Below are 26,659 nucleotides of genomic sequence, written 5' to 3'. Positions count from 1 at the left end.
GCTAAACTGGGGAGAACGGGTTGTCTGTGATCTCGAGGCCTCTTCCCATGGAACTGCTTCACTAGGTTTTTCTGCTAGCAACTTTCCTACCGATCCGCGCGGCATACAATTCCAGAAATTCCTGTCCGAGAACAGCGGTTCAAAGTGTCAGCCAGCCCCTGCCTCCCGTGCATGCTTCTGTCCCTGGTGCTGACCGAGGGCGGTAGCTTTTCAGCCAGATTAGAGGGAAGATGCACTACTGACTTGGAAGACCTCTGAATAACTTATTTTAAACATTCAAGAAAACTTTTGACTTTAGAATAGAAATATTTTGGGGGAGGAATTCCCACTGATATTTTCTGAAATCGAAGGCAAAGTGGGGAGTGGGGAGGAAAAAATTCCCCATAAATATTTGAAATGAGCGTCAGGTGAAATTACAGGGTTTCAAATCAATGTGTCAGCTGCTGAAATGTGAACAGCTGCTTCTTTTGTGATTTCTTTTCTTTCGCTGTGTTTTTATTATGATTATTATAGCGTCGCTGATCTCTCTGCTGCCTAATCTGTTACACTGATGGAGCATTTGAGGAATCAGCACAGGAGTGCATAACCTAGCCTGGTGCTGGGAAAAGCGAAGGAGGCCATGATTAAAAAATAACCGTGACATGACATTGTTGGAGCGGGGTTCTGTTGTAGGGCCGGGATATTTTGAGACGTTTTGTTGCAGTGGGGGAGTTCTGGTGCAGGGCCAGCTGCTGGGCTGGGTTTTGTTGGGACACTGTGGTTCTGAAGTAGCGCAGAGATCTCCTGCAGTGCTGTTGCAGTGCTGGGGTTCTGTTGCAGTGTATGGTTTCTACGGGAGATTCCCTTACAGGAGTTGGGTTCTATTGCAGTGCAAGGATTCCACGCGAGGTTCTCTTGCAGTGCAAAGGGTTCTGTGCAGGTTCCCTTGTGGCGCAGAGGTTCTATGCCGGATTCTCTTGGGGTGCAAATATTCTCCTCGGAGCTCCCCTTGTCGTGCTTGGAGTCTCTATAGTGAAGGGTTCTGCTCCAGTGAGGTTCATCGCATCCGCAAACTCAGTTATACACACCTCGGCTTTTGTTGATCAGTTTAACTGTGCTGGAAATTGTTACGAATCTCCCTCTCTTCTCCGCCTCATAGTCCGTCTGCTACTCTGCTTATTCTAACAGAGCGCTGACCAGGCTGGTTGGATAGAGAAGGGGAGAGACGATCGAGAAATTAGGAAACCTTCTCTTGACCTGAGGAGGCGGGTTCGTGGCCCCAAACAACGTAAAAGGCGGGTTTCCATACCGTAAACACTTTGATCTGGAGGCGCAGTCAGGTCCAATGAGCCGGGAACGCTTCCCAGCAGAATGGGCATCGGGGGGAGCGGACACAAAATACGAGATGTTCAACTCATCGTCCCTTTATTGCGTGTCGCTTCTTTGTGCGCCGCCAGTTTGTGCATCTCGGCGCCTCTGGCTCAGGGAGACAGATCCCCGAGCAGAGCAGACTGCGGAGTCTGCCAGGAGTCACTCTGGTCATGGAAACCCAGCCACGGGCGAGATTACCTCCGGACAGTCCCCTGTCAATGCGCTCAGGGTTGAGCGTCGGCTGCGGGGCAAGGGAGGAGAGGGCAGGACAGATGCTCCCTCTGGCGCTGCTTCCGGTCTCAGGGCGCCGAGAATCGCCCTGCTGTCAGAGTCCGCTCCCCTAACCCTGGTGCCCATGCCCGCGGCCCCCTCCGGAAATAGCTCGGTGGGCCCGGCAGTCGGGGTGTCCAACGGGCCATGCAAACCGGACACTGCGCACCCCCGAGCAGAGGGGACCGCAGAGGGGACCACACAGTTCCCGAGTGCTCTCTGATGCCACCAGGAGCAGGGATCAGCCCCTGAAAGTGTCCCAGAGCCGAGTCTGGCCTGGGCCAAGGCCTGCGCTGCGGGGTCCCCAGTCATCCCCGGTGACTGCAGAGGGAGAGGCCGAGCTCACTGACCCAAGGGGAGGGGAGAGAACAGGGTTTAGGAAGCAGGCGACCATGGCTCCACTAATCTTTAGTTAGGGAGCTAATCTCGTTAGCCCTTGGCCAGATGTCTCCTCCTGGAGCCCAAGCCCTCTGCCAGGGGGTGGGGCAAGGCTGTCTCCCTCCGGATCCAGGAGAGCCGCTCCCACCAGCGTCTGGTCTGCCTCTGCCTCGCTCTCCAGCAGGGCTAGGCGGATCCTGTGCCCTCCCCGTTCGGGGTCTGAGCAGCCGCTCTCCGGAGCCCCGCGGGCAGCGCGCATGGTCCCCGGCGCCGGTCCCTCAGCTCCGAGACTGGAGCCCGAGGCTCGGCGCCCACCTTGCCCGCTGAGGCCACCCCGGAGCTGTCCGGCGCTGACCCCTGGGCGCGGCCTGACAGCCCGAGGGAGGGCGCACTCTGGGACTGGGGAAGCGCACAAGCCCAGCGGGCAACACGCCCCGCGCCCCGCTCCAGCGCCTGGGCCCCTGCGCACGGGCACGGAGCTTGTGGCAAGAGCCCCGCGATGCCCGGGAGCAGAGACGTAACCGCCCCCCCCCCCGCACACCCCGCTGTGCCTGCCCCGGCTGCCTGTGTCCTGCCCTGCAGGGAGCACGTGGGGCCGCCTGGCTTCCGCGACGGTGCCTCAGACGAGGCAGGTAGCGGGGGCCCGACCCTGGGAGCTCCCCGCCGCCCGGGCCCTGCCTTGCCGCCCCCCAGCGCTGAGCCAGCAGCGAGCCGCCCTCCGCAGGCGGGGTGAGCGGGGCAAGTCGCGCTCGCAGCCCCGCGCTGATTGGCTGAGGCGCCATGACATCACGGTTCCAGGGCTGCCTGGCTGCCTTCCCTCGGCACCGGGGGGAAAAAGTGCGCGCGCTAGTTAGCGCGAGAGGGCGGCGCGGCGGGGCAGGGCGGGGCGGCCCCGGCAGGAGCGCTGGCCACGCGCCGCTCCAGTCGCCTTCCAGGCGCAGCTCCCGCTGCCCAGCGCCCAGCGGCCGCGGAGCGGGAAATGCCCGAGGGAGCCTCCCATGAAGCGGACTCCGGCGCCCGGGGATAGTTCGCGCCCCTCTGGCAGGCACCAGCCCTCCAGCCGCCAGCGCGGCCCGACGTGCAGGGGGGCGCACCATGGGCTTTGAGAACAGCAGCGGCGCCGGAGCGCTACGGCCCTGGTGGGCGCCGGGTGAGTGAGCCGCTCTCCCCGGGCTGTGCGGGGCAGGCTGCACAGAGCGATCCGGGGCCGGGCAAGGGGCAGCCCGGGTCACTACCCCGCCGCGAGCCGGGTGCCTGTGGTCATCTCTCCGCCTGCCTTGCGCTTCCTAGTGACCCCTCCGGCCGGAGCCTGCGCCCTCGGCCAAGGAGTTTGCAGGAGTGTGGGGGGTAGCGCACATTGGCAAATGGGGAGCGACTCTCTGCCCCTTTTCTCTGCCTCCTGCCCCCCGCGCCCTCTGCTCCTTGGCACGGACGGGCGCGCTCCTTCGGGGTGTAGTTAGGCCGGACGGAGTGGGAGCGGTGGGGAGGTGATCATGCAGGGTGCGGATGCTCAGAGGATGGGGCTGCCCCCCGCCCGCCACACAGCGGGGGTTCCCAGGGCGGTTGGCAGCCCCGGGGTCTGGCATTCACCTGTTTTTCTAGGCTCCCCCCGAGCAGGGGGCTGAGGCGTCGGGGAAGGGGCGGTCGGGCTTTCCAGAGGCTGGCTGAGGACGCGTTGTCTCCCCATCAACTTTCCCGGACTCCATTTGCCTAAAAATGGCTTTTTCTGCGTTTCGCTCCAGCTTTGCGTGGGCTGTCACATCGCGCAACATCTGGGAGGCGAGGGGAAAGCAGAGGGAGGGGGGTCTAGCGGGCAACTAACCGCTGCAGCTAAGGGGAGGGAGAGGGAAGGTAACCCAGATCCCACCAGCCGGCTGGCCATCCGCTCGGGGCAGCGCCCAGATGGCACCAGAGCAGGGAGATTCGGCTCGCCCTGGGAAGCGGCTCTCCGGAAAGAACGATGATCGGTAGCTCTGATTCGGATCCGGTCTCTAGCCACAGTAAACTGGTACCCGCAGGAGGCAGTTCTCGCCTAGGGATGCCCGCGCTCCGGCCCCACGTGCTGGGACTGGTTCCCTCGCCTTCCCCATCTCCTGCAGCCTCTGGAGAAATAGCCACTGGAAACTCCCTCCCCCTTAGAGGAGCACCCCCAGCAAAGCACGTGGCACTCACCTGGCCCCCAAGTCTCGGCTCCCCGAGTCCCTGCGGAGCTCTGGGGAGACGGGGACATTTCCTCTACAGCACTAGGGCCTGCTCCACTCGGGGCTTGGTGCAAAGCTGCTTGCGCCAGACCTGGGCACCGCTAAGGCGCAGTCTGGGCAGCGGAGCCGGCGCTGTTAACTCTGTTACTCTTACGGGGCACATCTCTAGGGCATAAAGCAGGGTCGGGAGGAGACACGGCCGGGTAATTATCGAGCAATATCGGGAATTAACGACCTGGGATCGTTCCCGTTCCCTAGGGACTCCCTTGGTGCCAATGTGCTGGGCGTTGTACACGCTGTGCAGACAGGGTGACTCTCCCGCAGAGCTGCCACTCTGAGGGGGACAAAACAGAGATGAGGAGGAGGGAAGGGGAGCAACGAGCTGGCGTGGATCGTGCTTCCTCTGTGTCTCTGGTACGATATCAAAAGGCAGGGCAGTGTGAATTTACCGCTGAAGTCCTGTAGAAGTGACAGCCGGAAATTAGAAGTCAGGTAGTCCTCCCCACGCCCTTCCAGGGCCCCGATTGCTCCTTAAAGTCTATTCTCCCGGGCTTTGGCTGTCAGTGTCTCCAGGACAAAGAGGTTGACGTTACTCTCCTCGAGAGATGACTCCACTCTTTCTCCGCTCTCGTGGTTTGACTCCCCATTCACTTCACGTATCTTTGGTTTAATTTTGCCTCATGGCTTCAGTTTTACCTAGCCTGGGAGCAGGCTAGGAAACTGCTGCCTTCCTTGGGTGCAGGAAATCGGGGGGGCGGGGCCAGACTGGAGCAGGGTGTGTGGATGGGCTGGAATTCCCGCAGGCAGGCACTTGAAACAATGCGTTCGCTCCTGGTCATGTGCCTGCCAGCCGCATCCCACCTGCATCTAGCGAAGTGGATGACATCAGTAGGCGTTGTGACATCAGAGCAGCACTCAGCTTTCTGGGGATACTGTTTGAGCTGATGCTTCCATTTCTAAAAAAGACTCTTTTCCCCCAGCAGGAAACTGTCTAAAAAGAGATTCCTTTTAAAACGAAAGCTGCTCCCTCCAATTTCCTAGCAGAGGGAGGATATATCTCGCAAATGGGACCTTCTGCTCAGGAGAAGGGAAGGGAGGTGTTTCCTTTCAGTCCATGTTCACTCTTGGCACTCTGGAGGGGTAAAAGCAGTGATTTAGCACACAGGGATGGATATGGTAACCTGATCACCCAGCTAATCTCCTTCCCTTGCAATGCTTAAAGGAGTGATTGTTTCATGGATGTCTCCCCTCCCATTCACCATTGTGGGAGCCCCACCTCCTCTTCCATACACAGCTGTGCTGAGCCCACCTCCCTTCTCCTGTTCAGTGTGGTTCAGAGCATCTACCTTCCCACTGGGGACCCGACAACTTATCTGGGGACAAGTTAGGAAAGTGCTGAATTCAGAATCGCCAACTTAAAATGAAAAAAAAAAAAGGGTCAGCCTCCCACTCCAAATCATGAGATTGGTTTAAAATCAGGACCTTAGATGGCAAATTAGGAAAGTTAAGTCACTTAGGCCCAGCACCACAAATGTGTTTTAGACTCCTGTCACTAAGCTCCTACCGTCCATGGATTTCAAACACCTTAGAAGATCTGAATCCCACGGTTCCCTGTCTGCCAAAGGGAGATAATAGGGTGATAATAGTGCTTCTTAGTGGCATTATGAGGATAAATCCATTATAACTTGTAAAGTGCTTGGATACTATGGTAATAGAGGTCATATACTATCTAAGGTGTGTCTGCACTGCCTGTCTTGGGCTATGGAGCTATATATTACAAGGAAGACATTTGGGCTCTGGCTGTAGCCTGAGTTATGGGACCCTCCCCACTCAGGGGGGTCCCAGCACTTGGGTTTTAGCCTGATCCCAAACATCAATACTGTAATTATGTAGCCCGGCACTCAGCCGGGTTAGCCTGACTCTGCTGACATGGGCCAGACACTTAAGCCAGTTACATAGTTTCCTGAAGCTGGGAATTTAATTTAAACACCAATATTGGAAGACTTATGTTAACATTGCAACATTTGGCATCCGTACTGTTCATTGTCGTTGTTGTTTTGGGCAATTATTGTAGCTGGAAAGAAGCAGCCAGCACCAGTCAGCTCTCTCCACAATCCAGTTTGGGATCTTTTTCAGTTATGCATTGTCCCTCCTAATCTGACAGGTGATCCACACTGGAAACCTGTGTCTGAGTGCACTAGCCGATACAGTCTGTGGCTTTACCAAAAAGCTGGAAATGACATTGTTGCTTTCATTGATGTAGTTCATGTTAGCTCAACAACCAGCAATTAAAGTAACTTAAAATTTTTTACAGGTACTGTCCCATTGCAGTCCAGGTCCCTGATAGCTTTTTAAATAGCTCTCTGCTGGTTTTTGTGGAAGGGTAGCTAGCTCTTGCCAGAGCTGACACCTGCTTACTTTTCACCTCTGTAAACAACTACTGGCATTCATTCCCAGAGTACTAGCCAATACCAGTTCCTGCATGGCGGAGATGCAACCCATTCCACAGAACCAGCCAATTCCAGTCCCCACATGGTGGAGTTGTGCCCATTCCCAGAGAACCTGTGAGGTGATGAGTCATCCCTAAACTGGAGCTTGATTAAGCCACATGTAGTGATGAATTGTTTTTGTGCTAAGCTCTAGCCAATCCACAAGAGTTGGTCTGGTGACGCTCAGAGCAGGTATTTAAGACTCTCAGGAGAAACGGTCACACAATATGACTAATGTCACTTCATCGCGTGGGCCTCTCCAGTATTTGAAAGGGGTGACAGATGCCACAGGCTAATGTAGCATATTCTAGCCTACTTGCCAGCCCCATGCTTGCCTTGTCCTGAGCCTACTATTGACTCCTGAATCCAGCATTGACCATTGCCTCTGTTTCTTAGGCTGACTGCCACTACACCAACCAATAAGCCTGGTAATTCATGTCTCAGTGTCAGGCAGAACCAGACAATAGCTGTTCCATCATGGTGGAGACATGCCTGTCTTGTTGTATGAGAGTGAGACAGATATATTTATGTGTGAGGGATGGTGTTTTTGGCCTTTTATTTAGAAATTCAAATAGAATGCAGTTCATATGCTAGCAGCATATTCTCCATCCTAGGAAGAGTGCAGCTGTTATTCCAAACGGTCTGCCATACACTATCTGAAATGGTGCTTGGAACAACATCAGCACCATTCCCTCTACCCCCATTAGCATCAAATTAAATAATGTGTCCCAGGGAGTAGAAACTGCAAGAGATTTATTTTACATACCTGGAAAGCCCATTCACAAAGCAATTTTCTCTGGCCAAATGTATTTACGTTTAAAAGTAATGTTAAGGCTACACATTTAGATGCAGAAAATCAGACAGCAAAGAAATAAAAGCTCTCATCATAAGCCTCAGGTCAGGAGAGCACCTAAATACTGACTTGAAGAGCTTTGCTAAATCAAAACCATAGTAATGTTACTTTACTCACACTGTACACATTCAGGTGACATTTAATGACATAACTATTAATCAGAAGTATTGTGTACAGTGTGGGTGAGTTAATCTTGCTATGAAACACTTAATTTTTGCATCCCATTATTATTTCATGGTACACAAAGGCATGACCTTTACAGAATTAATCCAAAATTCCTGTCCAGGCCTGAAAGGGAATGCAATGTACATTTTAGATGCATGGGTTGTGGGGGAAACATTAGGATGGAGGATGGATGGGAAAGGGTAAAGGTTATCACAGTGGGATAGTTCTCTCACATTAGGCACATGACCATCTCCATGGATTAGCATGGTGGTTTTAATCCAAGAGAACCTAATAGAAATGGTTTAGTACTGGTATCGTTCATTTCTTATGGGCATTGCAGAAGGGGCAGTGTATGTGTTTAAACCTGACCTTACTGGATTCAAATAATACACAGTATTGGGAGCCAAATAGGTACCTGAGACAGAGATTTTGCTTTGCTGTCTTATTAAAAACAAGGAAATGAAAACACCCTAACCCCTTCCAAGATAGAAAGAGCCTCTGTATGTTGACACTGCAATTGGGCTCACTATGCTTTGGAATTCTTCTTTCGCTGTCTGGCGGTCTTGGGCATAATGATCCAGGGCCATTGAAGGGAATGTGACTGGGAAGTTCCTTCTACTTTTCCGGCCAGGCTAGATTAACAGAAAAGCGGCACCTCTAAAGAGAAAGTAGATGAGAGCATCTGCAGCAGGAGTAGACAGAAATGATGTGAATGTGCCATAATTGCATGCATGCTGCCAGATGCCCACACACAAAATGCCATTTTGAGCCTGCATGTGGGTACATTAAGTTTAGCTACCCACATGCGGGTACACAATGGCATTTTTCTCTCACATGGCCAACTGGTACTTTTGCCCAGGATCAGAAAATTGGGACCTTAGTGTGCACTTTTTGCAGAATTGTGCTGCGGCAGTGTGACATGTACTAATTTGCTCCCCTAGATTTTCCCTAGAACAACCTAGGAATAGCAAATTATTGGGCAGAACAGGTGAGAACCCTAGCATTGGGATGTCACAAAGTGGGTGGGGGTACTGGCAGGTTCTGCTATAACCTCAACAGGTACCTCCTGAGCATGCTCAGAAATCCTTTTTTAAAACCTCTTATGATTTTATGAGGGTTTATCACCTTCCCCCCACTATTTTTTATAGGGACCATTTACATGCAATATTTGGCTGAATAAAAATTCCTCTGTGTTTGAGTTTCTGGTGAGTATAATGAAATACTGAAAAAGTGCATTCTTCACTTTCCAGTAGCTCAAAATCAGCTGGAGGTGGGGGGAGGGGAACTGTTGTGGTGGAGTCTGAAACAAGTCTAGAATGTTTAGTCCAAAGGAGCATTTTTCGGAAAGGTTTGAGAATGGAAATATGGATGATAATGAAAGTTCCTATCATGGTTGCTGTGGAGTGGTTATAGAGTTCCCATCCACAGTAGTTGCCAGAGAGGAGCAGGGTAAAATAGGGGGACTTCCCAGTCAGGGAGTGCTCTAGTTATGGCTTGAAGATGGCTCTTTGTGCTTACTTACTCACACCATGCAAGCTAGAATCAAAACATACAAATCCCTTTATTTCTCCAGTTTTCTAGCGGCAAGATCAAGCATTTCTTTCCTCCAGACCTGTCTGCATTTGAACTGTAAGCAAAACTTGCTGGTTGTATAGAGCTTTGTGCATTTAAAGTGCTGTACAAACATTAATTAAAAATTAATTAATCAGTCTTCAGATCCTATCTCAGGCCCAGATCCTCAAAGTGGTTTAGGCATCTACCGACTGAATGTGTCCCAATTTTATTGGGATAGTCCCAATATTTTTGGCTTTGACTCCTATAGATAGATGCCTATTACTCATCAGCTCCCCTCCCATTTTTTCATACTTGCTATCTGGTCACCCTACTTAACCCCCATTGGTTTCAGTGGAAGTTAGGGGCCTAATTCCTTTGAAGGCTTGGGCCTCAGTCCCTATTCTGAGTTGAAGAATCATAAATCACCTCAACGGTGTGCCTCTAAAACTGTTTAACTTCCAAGCAGTTCAGAGCACCAGTTGAGAAACATCATGAACCCCCAAGCTATTCTGCCCAGTACTTCTGTCAGGTGCAGGCTGGATGACTATCGTATTATAATTAATATATTAATTAGTTGCAACAAAGTATCCCTTTTGTCCAATTCCAGACATATCTGGCCTATGGGAGCACATTCATTCTTACGAACTCCATTTAAACCTTTAGTTACTGGATTAATTTGCTGTATACTGCCTCTCATTTGCATTTGCTATCCTCCTCCTATTCAGAGTAACTTAGGTACTGAATTTACAAGCAGACATTCCTTGGGTATATTACTGCTGGGCCATCTCCCATGCTTCTGGACAAGAAGCTTGGTAACAAAGGGTAGCAGGCGTGGCAGAGTGGCAGGATAATCAGACATTAACATGGGCGTATAAAGCAGTTCTTCCTCTCCTGAGGAGTCTGCAGCACATCTCGCCTCAGTTACCCTGGCCTGCTCCTGCCTCCTGTGGGAGCTCAGCCCCACAGGAATGACAAACACACAACTAGGCAACAGTCTTCATTTGCCCACATAAATACACCCAAACACCATGTGCATAAGCCCTCTCATTCCACCAGACACCATCTGTGCACTTCAGTTTCTCACTTCAGTATCATTGAGCATGGATGGCAATGTTAATTTGTGAAATACATTAATATAAAATCCTAGTTCATTCAAAATAATGGCTTTTGGAGAATTATTCTCTGTGACGAGCCTGTGGTGGAGAAACTTGCATTCGGTGGCCTTGACTTCTCACTGCTATTGACTTTGTGCCGCCATTTACACCTGTAATAGTAGCATATTACACCCCTTGAACTCTAACAAAACTCAGAGGCTTGAACTTGACTGATGGCTCATCATAGGCTTAATCTCACTTTACTTTGCCATGAAGATGAAGTTGACTGTACTATCAAAGTCCCCTGAATGGTGCTGCTATGGATACAACATCTTATTGCTATGGCAACCCAGTAATGGAGGTCCAGCAAATAATAGTCATGTTAGCATTATAGTCACTCTTTACCTATATTCCATCCTCTCTTACACCATTCCTGCTCTGCTGAGCTTGACTCTTTATGTTGTGTGGACACACGAATCAGAGACTCCCCTAGCATCTGTCTGGGTGAAATCTGCCCCAGGCAAAAGGACGTGTGCATTACTTATGATTTTCAGTTAAGAGTATGAGAGACTAAAGTGGTACATGAACTTTTTGCTAGCACTCTGCACGGGGGTGAATTTCATCCTATGTATGGCATGCGTTGATTCTTGGGATAAAAAGAACCACGAGTCAGACTTTTAGCCCCTGCCCCCAGCATGAGGGACATTTGTTTATGCTTACCTGGTGTCAGTCCCCTGGCACCACCAGCCTGTTACTCACCAAGCACTCTCTGGGAAATGCTAGTCCTTTGTTCTTAGGTTAACAGCAGGTATGCTCCAGTCCTGAGTCCCTTTGATCCATTCCCTTGTAGTGTCCTGCTCCTTATCCACTGAACACTCCTAGAAATACCCAGTGTGCTGTCCCCAACTGAATAATATACACACCAGCTTTTATGATTGAACTTTAAGCAAGAACATACTCCTTGCTTAATATCACACCACTTAGATATATTGATAGTGGAAACTAGGATAATCTTATTATCAAGGCTTCAAGAGATAGTAAGAATAATGGAAATAAAATGGTACATTCAAAACAAAGTTATAATATGCTTTCTAAAGGCTAAACTTCACAGACTAATCTCCTCTGCAGAGTTTCAGCCAAGGTTGGCTGAGATCTCATGTTTATGAATGTAAATGAACTGTTAATTTACTTTCTGGTGGAGGATAAAGGGTTATCTGCTTTGCCTTTTACTTATATCCCGAAAAGTTCATTGTCTCTACTTAGTCAGGATAAGCACCTAGGGTTTATTTTTCTGTGTGCTGCTTCCCTATTGATTTCACATCTCCCTGTTGATTTTACATGCAAATGGATATCCATTGTGTTAAAATGCTTAATCTGCATCTTGACAGAGAGACAGAAACATCCTTTGCCTGACAGAATACCTATTTGCGGAATCTTCCTTAATAATAGACAGACAAATAAACAGAGTTTAAAATCTATGTATCTATCAGCACATACATTTCATGATAGTGTCCCAAGCAACACAAGGTAAATCTAGTTAACTCATAAAAGGAATGGGTTGGATCTCCAGATGAGAGAAGCTGCGAAATCCTGGAAAGGCTCAAGACCAGAGACCTGAAGTATCTCACTCAGCCATCCCTAGAACCTGCCAAACAGCTGAAAAGCGGGGACAAATAAGCCAGGGGAAAGAAGGATCTCTTGGGGTGGGGGGCTACTTTATTCTACTGGGCTATGGAGCCGGGAATATTCACAGCTGGGGTTTTTTTGTGCTTCTACTCATACTGGCAATTTGGCATCTCATTATTTTTACACTTCCATGCTAATTGCTACTAGGATGCACCTCTGCAGGAGTGCTAATATTCATGCTGCTTAGCAGCAGTTCCCAAGCTATTGCCACTGAGAAATCTGGAGTGTCTGTCAGCATGTCTACATTGACCAATACTGGAGAACTCATTGCTGTAGCCAGCAAGAGCCATTAGGGAATGAAGGGGAGACATATTGACAGGAAAATATTTTTGGTGACTTTTTTTCAAATCTGTAAAACTTTTGGGGATTCTTTTGAGGCGGCTATGTCCCACTCTATGGTCTTGCTAGCTGAATAGCTTGAGAGTTCAATTTCTTTGTCATAACACTCTAGAAAAGGAGGGAGTTGGTTTTCAAGGAACTGATGTAACTAATGGGCATACGTTTGCAGAGCCCATTTTTAAAGTTATTATCCAGAAAAACTCAGCACCTGGAGAGTTAACTGGATTTTCTGATGTTGAGTCCTTTTATCTCTTTGTATACTGTTAAAGTAAAGAAATTGCCTGCCTCGTCCCAACAAACACAACACAGAAACTGGAGGCTCTCATGGCTTGAAGAAAGTACAGGACTATGTAGCACTTTAAAGACTAACAAGATGGTTTATTAGATGATGAGCTTTCGTGGGCCAGACCCACTTCCTCAGATCAAATAATGGAAGAAAATAATCACAACCATATATACCAAAGGATACAATTTAAAAAAAACACATGAAAAGGACAAATCACATTACAGAACAGAAGGGGGATGTGGGGGGGGGGAAAGGAAGGTGAATGCCAGTGAGTTAATGATATTAGAGGTGGGGACATCTTTATGATCTGGACGCATGGCCAAGAAACACTGGAGACATTCCACAGAGATTTCAACAACCTACACCCCACCATTAACCTCAGCCTGGACCATTCCACACGAGAGATCCATTTCCTGGACACCACAGTACAAATCAACAATGGAAAATTAGACACCACCCTCTGCAGAAAACCCACTGACTCATACAGTTACCTACATGCTTCCAGCTCCCATCCAGCACACACCATACGATCCATCATCTATAGCCAAGCCCTTCGATACAACCGCATCTGCTCTAATCCCACAGACAGAGACCAGAAACTTCAGGATCTCTACCAAGCATTTATAAACCTCAACTACCCACCTGGAGAAATAAAAAAGCAAATTGAAAGAGCCAAACGAATACCTAGAAACCATCTACTACAAGACAGACCCAAGAAAACCAACAATAGAACACCACTTGTCATCACCTACAGCTCCCAACTTATACCTGTCCAACACATTATCAATAGATTACAGCCTATACTGGAACAGGACACTAAACTCCAAGAAGCTCTGGGAGACAGACCCATAGTCTCCTATAGACAACCACCTAACCTCAAGATGATTCTTACCAACAACCACAGGACATACCACACTAATACCAACCCTGGTACTTTCCCTGCCAGCTTTGTCCACATATTCACTCTGCTGACACCATTATTGGGCCTAACCAAGTGAGTTACAAGATCAAGAATACATATTCCTGCGCCTCCAGAAATATAATCTATGCTATCATGTGCCGAAAGTGTCCGTCTGCTATGTACATTGGACAAACGTCTCAGACCCTTCGCCAAAGAATCAATGCCCACAAAACAGACATTAGACAGGATCACAAAGAAAAAACAGTTGCTTGTCATTTCAACCAGAAAGGACACAGTCTCAATGACCTGCTAACCTGCATCCTACTTCAGAAGACATTCAAATCTGCACTTGAAAGGGAATCCTCTGAACTGGCATTCATGCTAAAATTCGACACTCTCTGCACTGGACTTAACAAAGACCCCAGCTATCTTACACATTACAAAGATAGCTTCCCCAATTATCACCTCTAATACTATTAACTCACAGACATTTCCCCTTCCCCACCTCTAATATCATTAACTCACTGGCATTCACCTTCCTTCCCCCCCCCCACATCCCCCTTCTGTTCTGTAATGTGATTTGTCCTTTTCATGTGTGTTCATTTTTTTTAAATTGTATCCTTTGGTATATATGGTTGTGACTATTTTCTTCCATTATTTGATCTGAGGAAGTGGGTCTGGCCCACGAAAGCTCATCATCTAATAAACCATCTTGTTAGTCTTTAAAGTGCTACATAGTCCTGTATTTTGTTTCAGCTACACCAGACTAACACGGCTACATCTCTATCACTATGGCTTGAAGAGTGTGCATTCACTAAATTGTCACACTATCTTTGAGGACCACTTGGAAGCACAGAATGAAGCCTCTCAATGCTAGGCATGAGGAAACATGTTGCTCAAGTGCTTCTGTGGTAGCTCTGGCTTCTTATTTGAACGATGCAAAATTCAAAGAGCTGGCAGTGACCACTGAGGCACTACAGCACTTGGGTCCTTGCATCCTGAATACATACGTCCTGCTGTATACACTGACATGGGAGCTGGGATCCGATGTGCCCGTAGTCGCAATCCTTAGACTGGAATGTCTGTGTGCTGTGGCAGAGCGCTTAGGGAGAGATTCTGGAATGGGCTCTGTACTCTGGAATTTGCTTTCCCAAGGGTCAGATGGGATCCCAATTTCCTAGGATCACAGAAGTCTAGGACTGGAAGGGACCTCAACAGGTCACCTAATCCAGTTCCCGACACTCAAGACATGACTAAATAATAACTAGACCCATCCTGACAGGTGTTTGTCTAACCCAGAGCAGGTCTGTCCCTAAGATGGTTTGGGGCAGCTGCTCCAGGCCCTGCACTTTGGGGGCTGCTGTGGAGGCCACCTCAACCATCCTATGGACAGGAGAGTTTCCCCATATTGATTTTGGCCACAGGGCGCAGAGTGGCTCACTACAATGGTGGGAGCCATGGGAAGCAGAATGATCCAACAGCCCGCTCCACAGCCATCTCCCAGCTGGCTTGCTCTGCTTCACCAGAGTGGCAGGAAGCAGAATGCCTTGGTCCTGGCCCCAGTCAGAGGATGCAGGGCTCAGAGGAGCAGACTGGAGAGGCGCAAGGTGCTCTGCTTCCCACTACCACAGTGAAACACAGTGACCCAGCTGGGAGAAGGCAGCTGAGCCTGGGACAGGGGGAGGTGGGGGGTTGCCCTGCGCCCCATGCCCTTCTTGAGACAGCCCTGGTCTAACCTAACATTTCTAAAAATTCTCCCTAGGAAGTTTGCTCCAGTGCTTAATCACCCTGACAGAAGTACTTTCTAATGTCCAACCTAAACCTCCCTTGCTTCAGTTTTTAAGCTCATTGCTTCTTGTCCTACCCTCAGAGGTTAAAGAGAACTATTTTTCTTCCTCCTCCTTGTAACACCCTTTTCTGTACTTGAAAACTGTTATTGTGTCCGCTCTGTCTTCTCCCTCTCAGACTTAAACAAATCCATTTTTTCATTATTCCCTTTCTATGTTCTTTCTAATTTTTTTATCCGTGTATGGAATGAATTTGTTATATGCACCAATATTGAGGCAATGTGCAGAGATATGTGCCACCAGTAGAAACAAAATGCCTAGCTTTAATATATTTGTAAATGTTACCATTGAGATAATTACTCCAGGCTGGATAGTTTAGGCATTTTTAGAACTTGCTTCTCAAATAATTAAATTTAAGCATGAGAGAGAAATAAAAATTATGAAATGCACAGACTAGTCAAAAACCACAATGAACACTTTGAAACTATAAAATTACAGAGAATACAGGATATGTGCTTGCAGGGAGTACCAAGAAATAACGACAAGAATAATACGTGTGTGGGGGAGAGGGGGGCTGCTGGGAAACTCGGTGATAGACCATGCTCTGTCTCTTTAAGGCTGTGGTGTCCAACCAGTTCTGAAACAAACTAGCCACACTCAACTGACCAAATAGCCTACCTGTTGTGTTGATACTCTGAGCCCTGCTGCCATCCATGATTTCCCTCCCCCCGCCCCCTCAAGCACACAGAGCTGGTCCAAGCCCTCCCTGCCTCCTGCCTGGGGTGAGCCTGAAGTCCCCCCGCCACAGGCACCCATCAGCCAGAGCCTCCCCCACTATCAGCTCTTGACCCCCTCCCATCTTCTTTTCCCCCTTCACTCAGGGCTCATCGAAGCCTCCCTTTCCCTCTGTGCATAGGGCTGATGAGTTGGTAAGAGCAAATGGGACAAAAGCCCAGTTTTGTCAAAAAGTCAGGATGGCCAGGACAGGGCCTGAAAAAGGGGCTGTCCCAGCCAAAACAGGATATATGGTCAATGGGCACCCAACTGAAATATGGCTCCCCCAACTGGATACAACACTTCAGTTGAAGCTTTATTAGTACAGTTGTAAAACGGAAGAATAACTTCTTGTGTCTTGCTTACAACATTCTCGCTAACACATTGCAAAAGGATTTTTTGTTTTTGTTTTTTTGCAACAGCATTACACTATTGACTCATATTCAGCCTAGTAACTTTACTATGACCCTAAATCCCTTTCCATAGCACTCCTTTCTAGGTAGTCATTTCCCAGTTTGTATGTGTGCAACTGATTGTTCCTTCCTAAGTGGGTGCAATATTTGTCCTTATTCAGTTTCTTCCCATTTGCCTCAGACCATTTCTCCAATTTGTAAAGATCATTTTGAATTATAACCCTATCCTCCAAAGCACTTGCAACTCCTTCTGGTCTGGTACTGTTTGCAAACTTTATAAGTGTACTCTCTGTTTCTTTATTTGAACCATGCATGGAGATGCTGAACAGAACCAGACCCATAACCAGACCCAAGCTGGAATCAACTTGATATGCCCTTCCAGCATGACACTGAGTCACTGATAAACTACTTTCTGAGAACGGTTTTCTAGCCAGCTCTGTACCCACTTTATAATAGCTCCATCTAGATTGTATTTCCCTAGTTTGTTGATGAGAAGGTCATGTGAGATTGTATTGAAAGCCTTACAAAAGTCAAGATATATATAACATCTACTGCTCCCCCACCTAAAAGGCTTATCACCCTGTCAAAGAAAGTTATTAGGTTGGTTTGACACAATTTGTTTTTGACAAATCCATGCTGACTGTTACTTATCACCTCATTATCTTCTAGGTGTTTGCAAATTGCTTAATTATTTGCTTCATTATCTTATACCTCTCCCTCCCCCTACTGAGGCTAAACTGACTGGTTGGTAATTCCCTGGGTTGTCCTGGTTCCCTTGGCACTATATTTGCCCTCTTCCTGTCCTCTGGAATCTCTCCTGTTAACTGTGAGTTTTCAGAGACAATTGCTAGCACGTGTTGCCAGTCTTGGCTCAGTGAAAAGCCACAGTTCAGTCTCTACCCAGTGTGAGGTTATTTGTTCTGCTTAACAGCTGCATGCTGAGGATGAGTCTGTTTGTGGTGCCCTTACATTTGGAACCTCCACCCCCCATTTATCCTCCACTCTCCTCATTCCTGTTTCTCCTCCAGGTTCATTTCTACCTATAATCTCAAGTACTAACTCCTGAAAACCCCTGGGAACTGAAGCTTCATGCAAGGAGCATGACCAGGGGAGCCAACAGCCATGCCAGGCCACTGGGAAAGGTGGGGAGGTTTTGACTCCACACTCCTCGAGGGAGTGGGGCCTCAGGGGGAAGGGCCGGGGCAACCAGCTTTCAGTGCCCCCCGAATCATGCTACACTGCCCCCCTAGCTCTCAGAGCCACCCAGAGCATGCCACGCAGGGCTCTGGTGGTGATTTAAAGGGCCCAGGGCTCCAGGCTCTGCCTCTGCTGCAGTAGCAGCAGCAGCGAGGAGTCCCAGGACCTTTAGCATTGCCGGGTCCCAGAGTAGTTGCCCCTTTGTCGCCCCCCTCCCCATCAGCAGGCCTGGGCATGAGTAATCCAAATGACCACATGACCATGTTGCTCTCACCCTCATCCTTCCTTGCCCTTTGCCCCCATCCTGTCTATTACCCCTACTCATTGCACTTCAAGGCAAGAACCTGTAGCAGGTTCTAGGCTACTGCTTAGAGGGAAAACGTATTTCTGCTCACCTGGCCTAGAGCAGGTGGGTTATAAGTCACGCTTTAAATTAAGGCTCCATTTATAAATGGTTTACAAAGGTTTAATAAATGAATTATAGATGTTTGAATAGCTGGTTAATCAATTGCTATGGATTATGCAGTCTAGCAGGCCAATGCATTATTTATGATAATGGCTTGTAGCCTATAATGCCTGCTACTGATGTGCTTGTTAACCATCTCTAATGCAAGCTGCTTGTGTCTAACCTTCATATTATTATCTATAAAATATCTCTTACCCCTTTCTCCACAGAACCTTCATATAAAAGGGTGGCCAAGTTAGTCAGAAAGGCAAATGCAGCCAGGAGCAAACGTGGGCTACATCTACACTGCAGGCTTCTTGCGCAAGACCTTTTTGTGGAAGAGATCTTCTGCAAAAAGTTCTTGCCCAAGAGCGCATCCACACTACCATGTGCTTTTGCACAAGAGATATGCTTTTGTGCAAGAGAATGTCCACACTGCCATGGATGCTCTTGTGCAAGAAAGCTCTGATGGCCATTCTCTGAATGGCCATCAGAACACCTGTGCTTTTTCCCATAGGGGTTTCTTGCGCAAGAAACCCCTGCTGTCTGTCCACACATGCCTTTTTGCACAAGAGCTCTTGGCAAAAAGGCTTATTCCTCGTAGAAAGAGGAATAACACTTGCGCAAAAAGCCCTGACTTCTGACAATCTACTGTACTTTTTCTTGCGCAAAAACGCACTTGAAGTGTGGACGCTCCATGAGTTTTTGCACAAAAACGGCCATTTTTGCGCAAAAACTCTGCAGTGTAGATGTAGCCCCGGTGTGTGTAACTTGTTGTCCATTTGTGCCTCAAGTGACTAGTCAAGGCTTGAGGCTACATGGGTGTTCCAGAAGAAATTGCTGATAATCAGGTATTGCTTTGATGCAGTTGTGTTTATTTACAAAGAACACACAACATCCTAAGTGTAGAGGGCAGGGGTGGATGAGAGTGCCGCGGGGCCCTGGGCAGCAAAATTTTGCAGGGCCCCTCCTTTGACACGGCGCATGCGCGGGGCCTCGGGAAGTGCAGGGCCTAGGGCAGCTGCCCCACTCGCCCTGCCCTAAATCCGCCGCTGGTAGAGGGAATCAGAAAGCTGGAAACAGCTTCTTTTGTTCACAGCAGAAAGAGTACTCTTTTCCTGTTCCCCTGGCCCATAAACCTCTTTCCAGGGTCAGCCATCAAGCTTTCAGCTTTTCCTTCAGGCTGGCTCTCTCGCTGCTGATTCTTGTCTGTTCTTAGCATCTGTGTGATCTCTCTTCCCCCACGCACACACCTACCCAAAACAATATTCTGCAAGGAGCTCCTGGGTGGGTTCACATATGCCTTTTGTCTTAGGTGGGGGCTTGTGCTTACTGTAAGGTGTAAATGCTGCATGGCTTTTAACTCACCTCATAACAAGGTTTCCCCCAGCTCACAACAACACCTCAGCATTTTTCATCATCTCCATTCCCAATGAGGCCTAAAATGGTGACATTTAACAACCACCCACCCAAAATAGAAAGAAAAGAAATAATTTAACAAATTAAAGTAATACAAGATAACATGTTTATATGTGTACAGGGTCTCTCTGTCAGCACAGCTTCATATCAATAACATACACAAATTTTGTTCCAATCCAAATCTGGGGTTTTTCTCTCCTTAGGCTTCCTGTCAGCTGCCAGTGAGGGACCCCTTTCAGTCAGCCCAAGGGGTCCAGGTGTTGTTCCTGAGGAATTTGCAGTCTGAGGCATAATCTACCCATTCTGTCTGACTGGGCGAGTTCGCCCCTGAAACAACCTTTCTAGCCTCCACTTCCACTGCTGTAGTTGTAAATTTGTGGGCACCCAAGCTGACATCCTGCCCTCCTAACTGGAAGTTCTGCGTCTGTGTCCTTCATGAAAGGATTTTGAAACATATGTAGCCCAACACAGATTAAGTCACAAGAGCCTTTTTCACCTATGGAAATGCACAGGGGACGCCTGTGAGCTGAGGCAAACTCGGCAGTTGCCAACAGCGTCGCCGGCCCAGGTGCCCAATGATGACTCACGGGGCTCTGGGGCGCCCCGTGATTACGTCACAGCCATTGACAGCCGTGCAGGCAGGGGCGCCGATTGCATTTGGTAATGCAAAATTACATGCTGTGGATTATTAAAACGGTTTCCCTTTGACTGGTTGAATCACAGAATTCCCCTTAAGGTTGTCTCCATCATAGCACTGATGACCGACCGCCTACCTCCCTGGACTCCCCACTACCCTGTCCTGCTCAGCCAGATCCTCTGGTCTCCCCCAAACAAGGCATTGAGTTGGGATTACTACCACCTGCAGAGCAGGGATGTTAAACTTAGATTAATTAACTAATTGAATAGTCGATGGGATTTCCATTTCTTATTGGATTAGTCTATAAGGGCACCTCAATCTTTGAATTGGAGGGAGCGCAGGGCTCCTTTAGAAATGTGCAATAGACCTATTAAGCATCCCAGTGGGGCTCTTGTACATTTCAATAGGAAGGCCCACGGGGAATGCAGGACCAGCACTGGGACTCTTGTACATTTCAAAAGCAGAATCGCAGCAGAAGCGGCACAAGCAGAGACTGCTTCACTCCCCGCTCACATTGTTTCTGCTGTGCCTCTCCCTCCTTTGCCCCTCGCGGAGACGGTGCTGCGGGGAACCGGCTTTTAAGCCAGCTCCCCTCAGCACCGATTCTTGCTCCACCTCCCCTTGCTGCCTCTCTTTGATAGAGGCAGCAAAGGGGGGGAAGTGACTAGTCACATCACTAGTCGACTATTCAATAAGCTTCTGCTTATCAGATAGTCAACTAGTCTCTTACATCCCTACTGCAGAGCAACACAGCCACTGAACTACTTCAGTTCTGGAAGGGCTCAGCACCTAGGAAACCAACCTCCAAAAGGGACCCAAATAAATCATCTTACTTTGAATGTAAAAAGCTTTACACAGTGAAAGCTCAAGTCTGCTCACTTTATCCATGATAGAGAAATATGCACAGTGTTGTTTCTCCCCCCCTCCCGCCCCCATCTCTCCCGCCAGCCCCAGGTAACAGTTATTTACACTGGGCTTGGTAATAAACAAAAGTGTTGTTATTAAGTATCAAGGTAGGATTTAAGTGGTTGTAAATGAAAACAGTCAGATCAAAGTACGTTACTATATTAAAATGAACAAAAAAAACCCAGACACCTTAGTTAGGTCTTATTCGCTAAGAAACTTATTACATGCAGATTCTTACCCTAAACAGCTGTTCTTAACTCTCAGGTAAAGAATTTCCAGTCAGCGATTATTTTTACTCTGGCCGGGGTCTATAGCTTTGCAGAGTTCTTCGTTGTCAAGGATCGTCTCAGAGTGGGCCAAGCAGTTTCAAAGGCCAGCTGAAGACAAAGGCTGATTGCTTCCCATTGCTTACATAGACTTTTTCACATGGTGGGAATCCTTTGTTTGGCACCTTCCACCCCCATGGAAAAATATCAGGTTCAAGATAGATTCTAGTACTAGGTGTCATGGTCACCTGCCTTTTTAGGACCAACCACAGTTTGGTCAGATATGACCATCAACAGGTTGTTGGTTTGAGTACTGAGTCTTTGTTTCCGGAGCACCAGTAATGGCCCTCATTGGCACATTTAGAGTTCTAAACAGATCCACACTTCATACTTCTAACTTCACATACAAGAATGATACGTTTTTTCAGCATCCTTGTAAACCTCATTGTACAAGGAAAAAGAGATGTTCCAAAAGAGGTTTTTTTCCCCCAACATTTGGCCACGTATAGATGGACCAAATGTTGGAAAAGCCTCTTTTGGAAGAAAAGCGGGAAAAGATGTGCAAATTGCAAATTCTTTTTCTGACTTTTCTTTGTAGTGTAGACATAACCTCTGTCTGTGAACCTTGGATTTCCTTTTGAGCGCTTAAGTCCTTGCTGCAGCTCATCTCTGACAGTAAGTTCCCAGATTGACTGCAACTTGACTGATCTCCAATAGTTTATGGAAAAGCCATCCAGTGTATGGAACTCAGTTGGCTGGTCACCTTTTTAATCAATCTGGCCATTCTATCCTGGAAGGTTTGCAGGTGGGTTTCTCAACCTGTCTGGACACTTTGCAGTAGTTGTTCCAACAGAGATTTGACCACTGTCTGCAAGACAACCCTCACCCCTTGCTGGGATCCTCCAGATACTTTTTTAGCCCCTTTGCAAAAGCTCCAGGCTTTGGTTTAAACCCAAGCTCCTGTTGAGGGGACTTCTTTGAAACCTTGCTGGCCCTTTGTTATTTCTGCCAGCACCCCATTATTTGCTCCAGCTTGGGTCAACAGGAGTGCCAGCTCACAAGTGCTTGCCTCTGAACCTAGAAACTGCAATGCTCCTGTTCGAGGTGAGCAGCTAATACAAAATCAGGATGTTTCAGATGGAAGTAAACATTGAGAGACCGTGGGATTTTCTTTGATGCCATCTTGTGTGCTTACATGAATGAACAAACGCCTGTAAATGAATGCAGCAGGAGCTAAGAACAAAAGGAACAGTTTCTTAGCTTACAGCCTGCTAGCTCCATTAGCCAACACCAGCCCAAAAGATCTCTCTCTTCCTAGCTTTTTCCAAGTCACACCGGCCTCCTGCTTGGCTTCCTTGCCTCTCCCTTTCTATTCTCATTTCCCCTATTCATCTTTCCCACCCATACTCAGCTAAGAGCTCCTGGGTGGGTTCACACACACCTTTTGTTTTAGGTCAGGGGTGGGAGACCTACAGCCTGTGGACAAGATCTGGCCTGCAGCTTGCCTGGATCCAGCCCACAAGGCTTGGGGCTCCCTCCTCCACACCTTCTGCAGAGAGCTGATGCTCCAGCCTTACAGCCCTCCCCATGTGGCTCGAGTGCCCATCCTGGCTCCCTGCTGCAGGGAGAGGGGGAGCCTTGAGCCTCATGGGCTGGATCGAAGTAGGCCAGGGCTGGATCTGGCCTGCAGGCTCTTCCTGGTGAAGGGAAGGAAGTGGCTCCATGTGCTGCTGCTTCCTCTCCCCCTCGCTGGGAAAATGGAAGCACATGGAACTGCTCACCTGGAGGCTTTTCCTCTACTGCTCCCATTAGCTGGAATCACGGCCAGTGGGAGCAGTGGGGGGGGGAGGGGGGAGTGCAGAGACAATTGTATCCCCATGGAGCTATGCATGTAAGCACTGCCCATACACACCACTCTCACCCAATCTCCTACCCTCAGCCTGCTCCTACACTCTCCTGCCCAGATCTCCCACCCCCACTCTGGTCCTGCACTCTCCCTCCTGCACACTGAAGCCCCACCCCAGAGCCTAGGGGAGCCCACAAAATCTAACAGCCCTGGGCCACCAGAAAAGTTAATCTGGCCTGGGAGAAGCCCTGAACCTTGATGTGATGGGGTACGGTCAGATGACCCCTTGGGGTGCCTCCTGGGATGCTGACAAGACCAATGCCACTTACCTTCCTGCTCAAGTATAAGCAGTAGGATTTACGTGGTAATAAGTGTAAACAGGCAGAGCAAAGCAGGTTACAAACTCAAAATCACAGAGAACGCTAAGCTAACTCTAACACTGAAACCTCAGTACACGAATTTATTGCAAACTCACCCTAAAACTGTTTATTTCCCAGCCAAGCCTTCCAAAACCAGGGCTGTTCCTCACTCTGGGGGTTTTGGTTAATTTCCTTGGGTGTGCCAGCCAAAGACAAAGAACTGCTAAGCTTCCCATAGTTTTAAAGAATCCATTTTTGTCATCTAAAGAAGTGGGTTGTGCTCACAAAAGCACATGATACCAACTACGTGTTTTGTTAGTCTGGTAGCACCTTAAAGGCTATTTGGTTTTTTTTTTTATGTTTTTCCGCTTTTGCATGGGAAGTTACCTGGCCAATTCTTACTGGTTAGGGAGGTCATTTGACTTCCTAAGACCAATCACTGCTAAGACTTAAGAACAAAAGGCGATTTGCATATGATTGCCCAGACATTGTCCCAGCCTTGGAAACACTCTTGATGGCTTTCATTTACACATTTAAAAACCATAAATCATTCCATACTCCTTATGTCTAATTTTACACACAAGAATGATGCATACACCAAAATAAGATAAACAGACCCAACAGATTAAGACATTAAGGGTATGTCTACACTTGCAGACTATATTGGAATAGGGCTGCAAATGTAGGTATTCGGAATTGCAAATCAAGTCCGGGATTTAATTATCCCATCCTTGATTTGCATCTTCCTGGCCGGGCGCCATTTTTTGAAATTTACAAGCCCGGAATAACTGCCGGGCATTCGAAATAAAGCCCTATTTTGAACTACCTGTTATTCCTCCTGCAATGAGGTTTAACAGGTAGTTTGAAATAGGGCTTTATTTCGAATGCCCGTTTCACTGCCGCATGTAGACACGGGCAGTTATTCCAGGCTTGTACATTTAAAAAAAAAATGGCGCCCAGCCAGGAAGATGCAAATCAAGAGTGGGATATTTAAATCCTGGGCTTGATTCACAATTCTGAATGCCTACATTTGCAGCCCTATTCCGAAATAGGCTGCAAGTGTAGACATACCCTAAGATTGACAGGTTACATGAAGCAGTTTGTCCAAAGCATCTTTGAGTTATGCATATTTGTGTTCGAAAGTCCATTTCATAAAGCATGGGGGGTTCTGTCACACTTGGACCTCCCCCACCTCCTCCATGGGGCTGGAATGTTAGAGCAGTGAGGTATCTTAGTCTGGGGCCACATCGGTGAGGGTTAGGTGGGTTGCTTCTCACTTTTTTGTGTGGCCCCTTACTGATTTTTTTCCCCTATGGATCAGTAGCCCCCCAATCCAAAAAAGGTTCCCCACCCCTGCCTTAGGTAGGTGCTTACACTTAAATGTGTGTTAGTTGAAGGGTGAGTTCACACCTCTCAATCTCAATGAGGTTTTAACCCAATCAATAATAAAGTTTCACCTAGCTCATAATGCTGTTAGGAACAGGATGGGAAAGCCATCTGCTTAGAGGATCATGCATGTTTACTTGCATAGAGAGGTGCCTAGCACCGTTCTGAGCACTGCAATAGAATAAATGAATACTAATTCATTTGCTTTGATTAATTAATTTGACATGATTTTAACAAACATGCTGTATTGTCACCAGCAGGCATCTTTCATTTTTTAAAAACTGAAAAACAAATAATGCAAGTAGAACTGTGATTCTCAAATCCCCCTTCTGCCACCAACCTGTCTCCCTGCCTGCAGCCTGCCCACGATCAGACCTTCCAATCACCTAAATCTTTGAGGTTGGCCATGTGGGTTGCAGGAGAGAGACTCCTAAAGACTGATGATAAACAGCATGTGCATGTGTTGCTCCAGGTAATACTGGCAGAGACTTTCAGCTCAATCAAAGGAGTGCAGTAATTTTGTTTTCTCTTATCAGAATTGGTTGTATAAATAGGAAAAATCATGAATAATTTACTCAATGAAAAAAGTGCCCAAACGCATCCTTGTGAGTTATTTGCAATGAGTAATTCCACCAACGCTATCTATTGTTTATAGACGGATAAGGAGTTAAAAAGAGTGTCACGCCTTCCAGGGTGAAACTGCCAAGTCTGGGGCATTCCTGGCAGTGCAAGAGGAGTGACTGCATTTTAAACAAGCAAATACAATTGAATGCTGGTGAACTATCAATTCACATTTTTATTTGCACATATTAATTAGACAGAGATCGCTGGCTCCTGTGTCTGACACCATCAAGCACTGAATCCTCCCTGCCTGTGTCAAACCTGGCCAATTCACTTTGCCAGGAATAGAACCACATCCTTTATTCTTTCTTTCTGTCTATCTATCATATTGCCAAGGTGCCTATTACTGGTATCTAAGAGCTACATTTTCACACTCTCTGAGGGGTGTGAATCTGTCAAGTAGAACAATCGCTCACTATATGTAAAGCAGTGCCATGACTCAGTAACTAATTAACAACTATTAGATAAAGCTATTATCACTACAAACCATCACCCACTTCAATCTTTTTCTCTGACACACACACACGCACACTCACTCTCTCTCTCTCTCTCTCTCCATAAACATAAACACCCGTTTATTACTCTCTCTTCCTCCTGATTCTTCTTTCTTGCTCTCTTCCTTTCTTCCTCCTCCTTCCCCACTCTCTCTTTCCTTGGAGCTTAGTTATCTGCCTGTGCTAATGCTAAAACCTGCATTGCATTTGCAGTTTAACATGACAGAACTAATCCCATTAGATTTTTACCCTCTCGGCACTTTTAGGAGAATAGCGATAAACAGCAGAAGGCTGGGAACCAGGGTAAAGTGCCTCTTGCTGAGGCCTTGACAGCTCTGGGCGAATTCCTTTGTCGCTGTCTCTAACCAAAATATGAAATCTGATTTGTTCTGACCTTACATTAACCCCCAAACTTTAACCCTCCATGCGGTAACTGCAACAAACACTTCCTTCAGCTGCACATGTTGGAGTCAGCGTCCCAGCATTCTGGCTTTGTCTTCATTGCTAAACAGGGGGTATTCTTGCCATGGGGTGACTAATGTG

The 26,659-nt window shown here is 47.8% G+C and overlaps 1 protein-coding gene across 1 annotated transcript in view; it reads left to right on the top strand.

The window, feature by feature from the left end:
- The first annotated feature begins 2,871 nt into the window (after positions 1-2,871).
- The window catches only part of CHRM4 (cholinergic receptor muscarinic 4), a 39,543-nt gene continuing 15,755 nt past the window's right edge, over positions 2,872-26,659 (top strand). The window contains exon 1 of the mRNA XM_014570585.4: positions 2,872-3,148. Within this exon, the coding sequence (XP_014426071.2) occupies positions 3,094-3,148 (55 nt within the window). The 5' untranslated portion in view covers positions 2,872-3,093. The remainder of the gene's footprint in view (positions 3,149-26,659) is intronic.

This window comes from Pelodiscus sinensis, chromosome 5 (assembly GCF_052426305.1).
Source record: "Pelodiscus sinensis isolate ZL-2025 chromosome 5, ASM5242630v1, whole genome shotgun sequence".
Classification (NCBI taxonomy): domain Eukaryota; kingdom Metazoa; phylum Chordata; order Testudines; family Trionychidae; genus Pelodiscus; species Pelodiscus sinensis.
The sequence above is the reverse complement of the archived record's forward strand: the minus strand, read 5'-3'. Positions and strand labels throughout refer to the sequence as shown.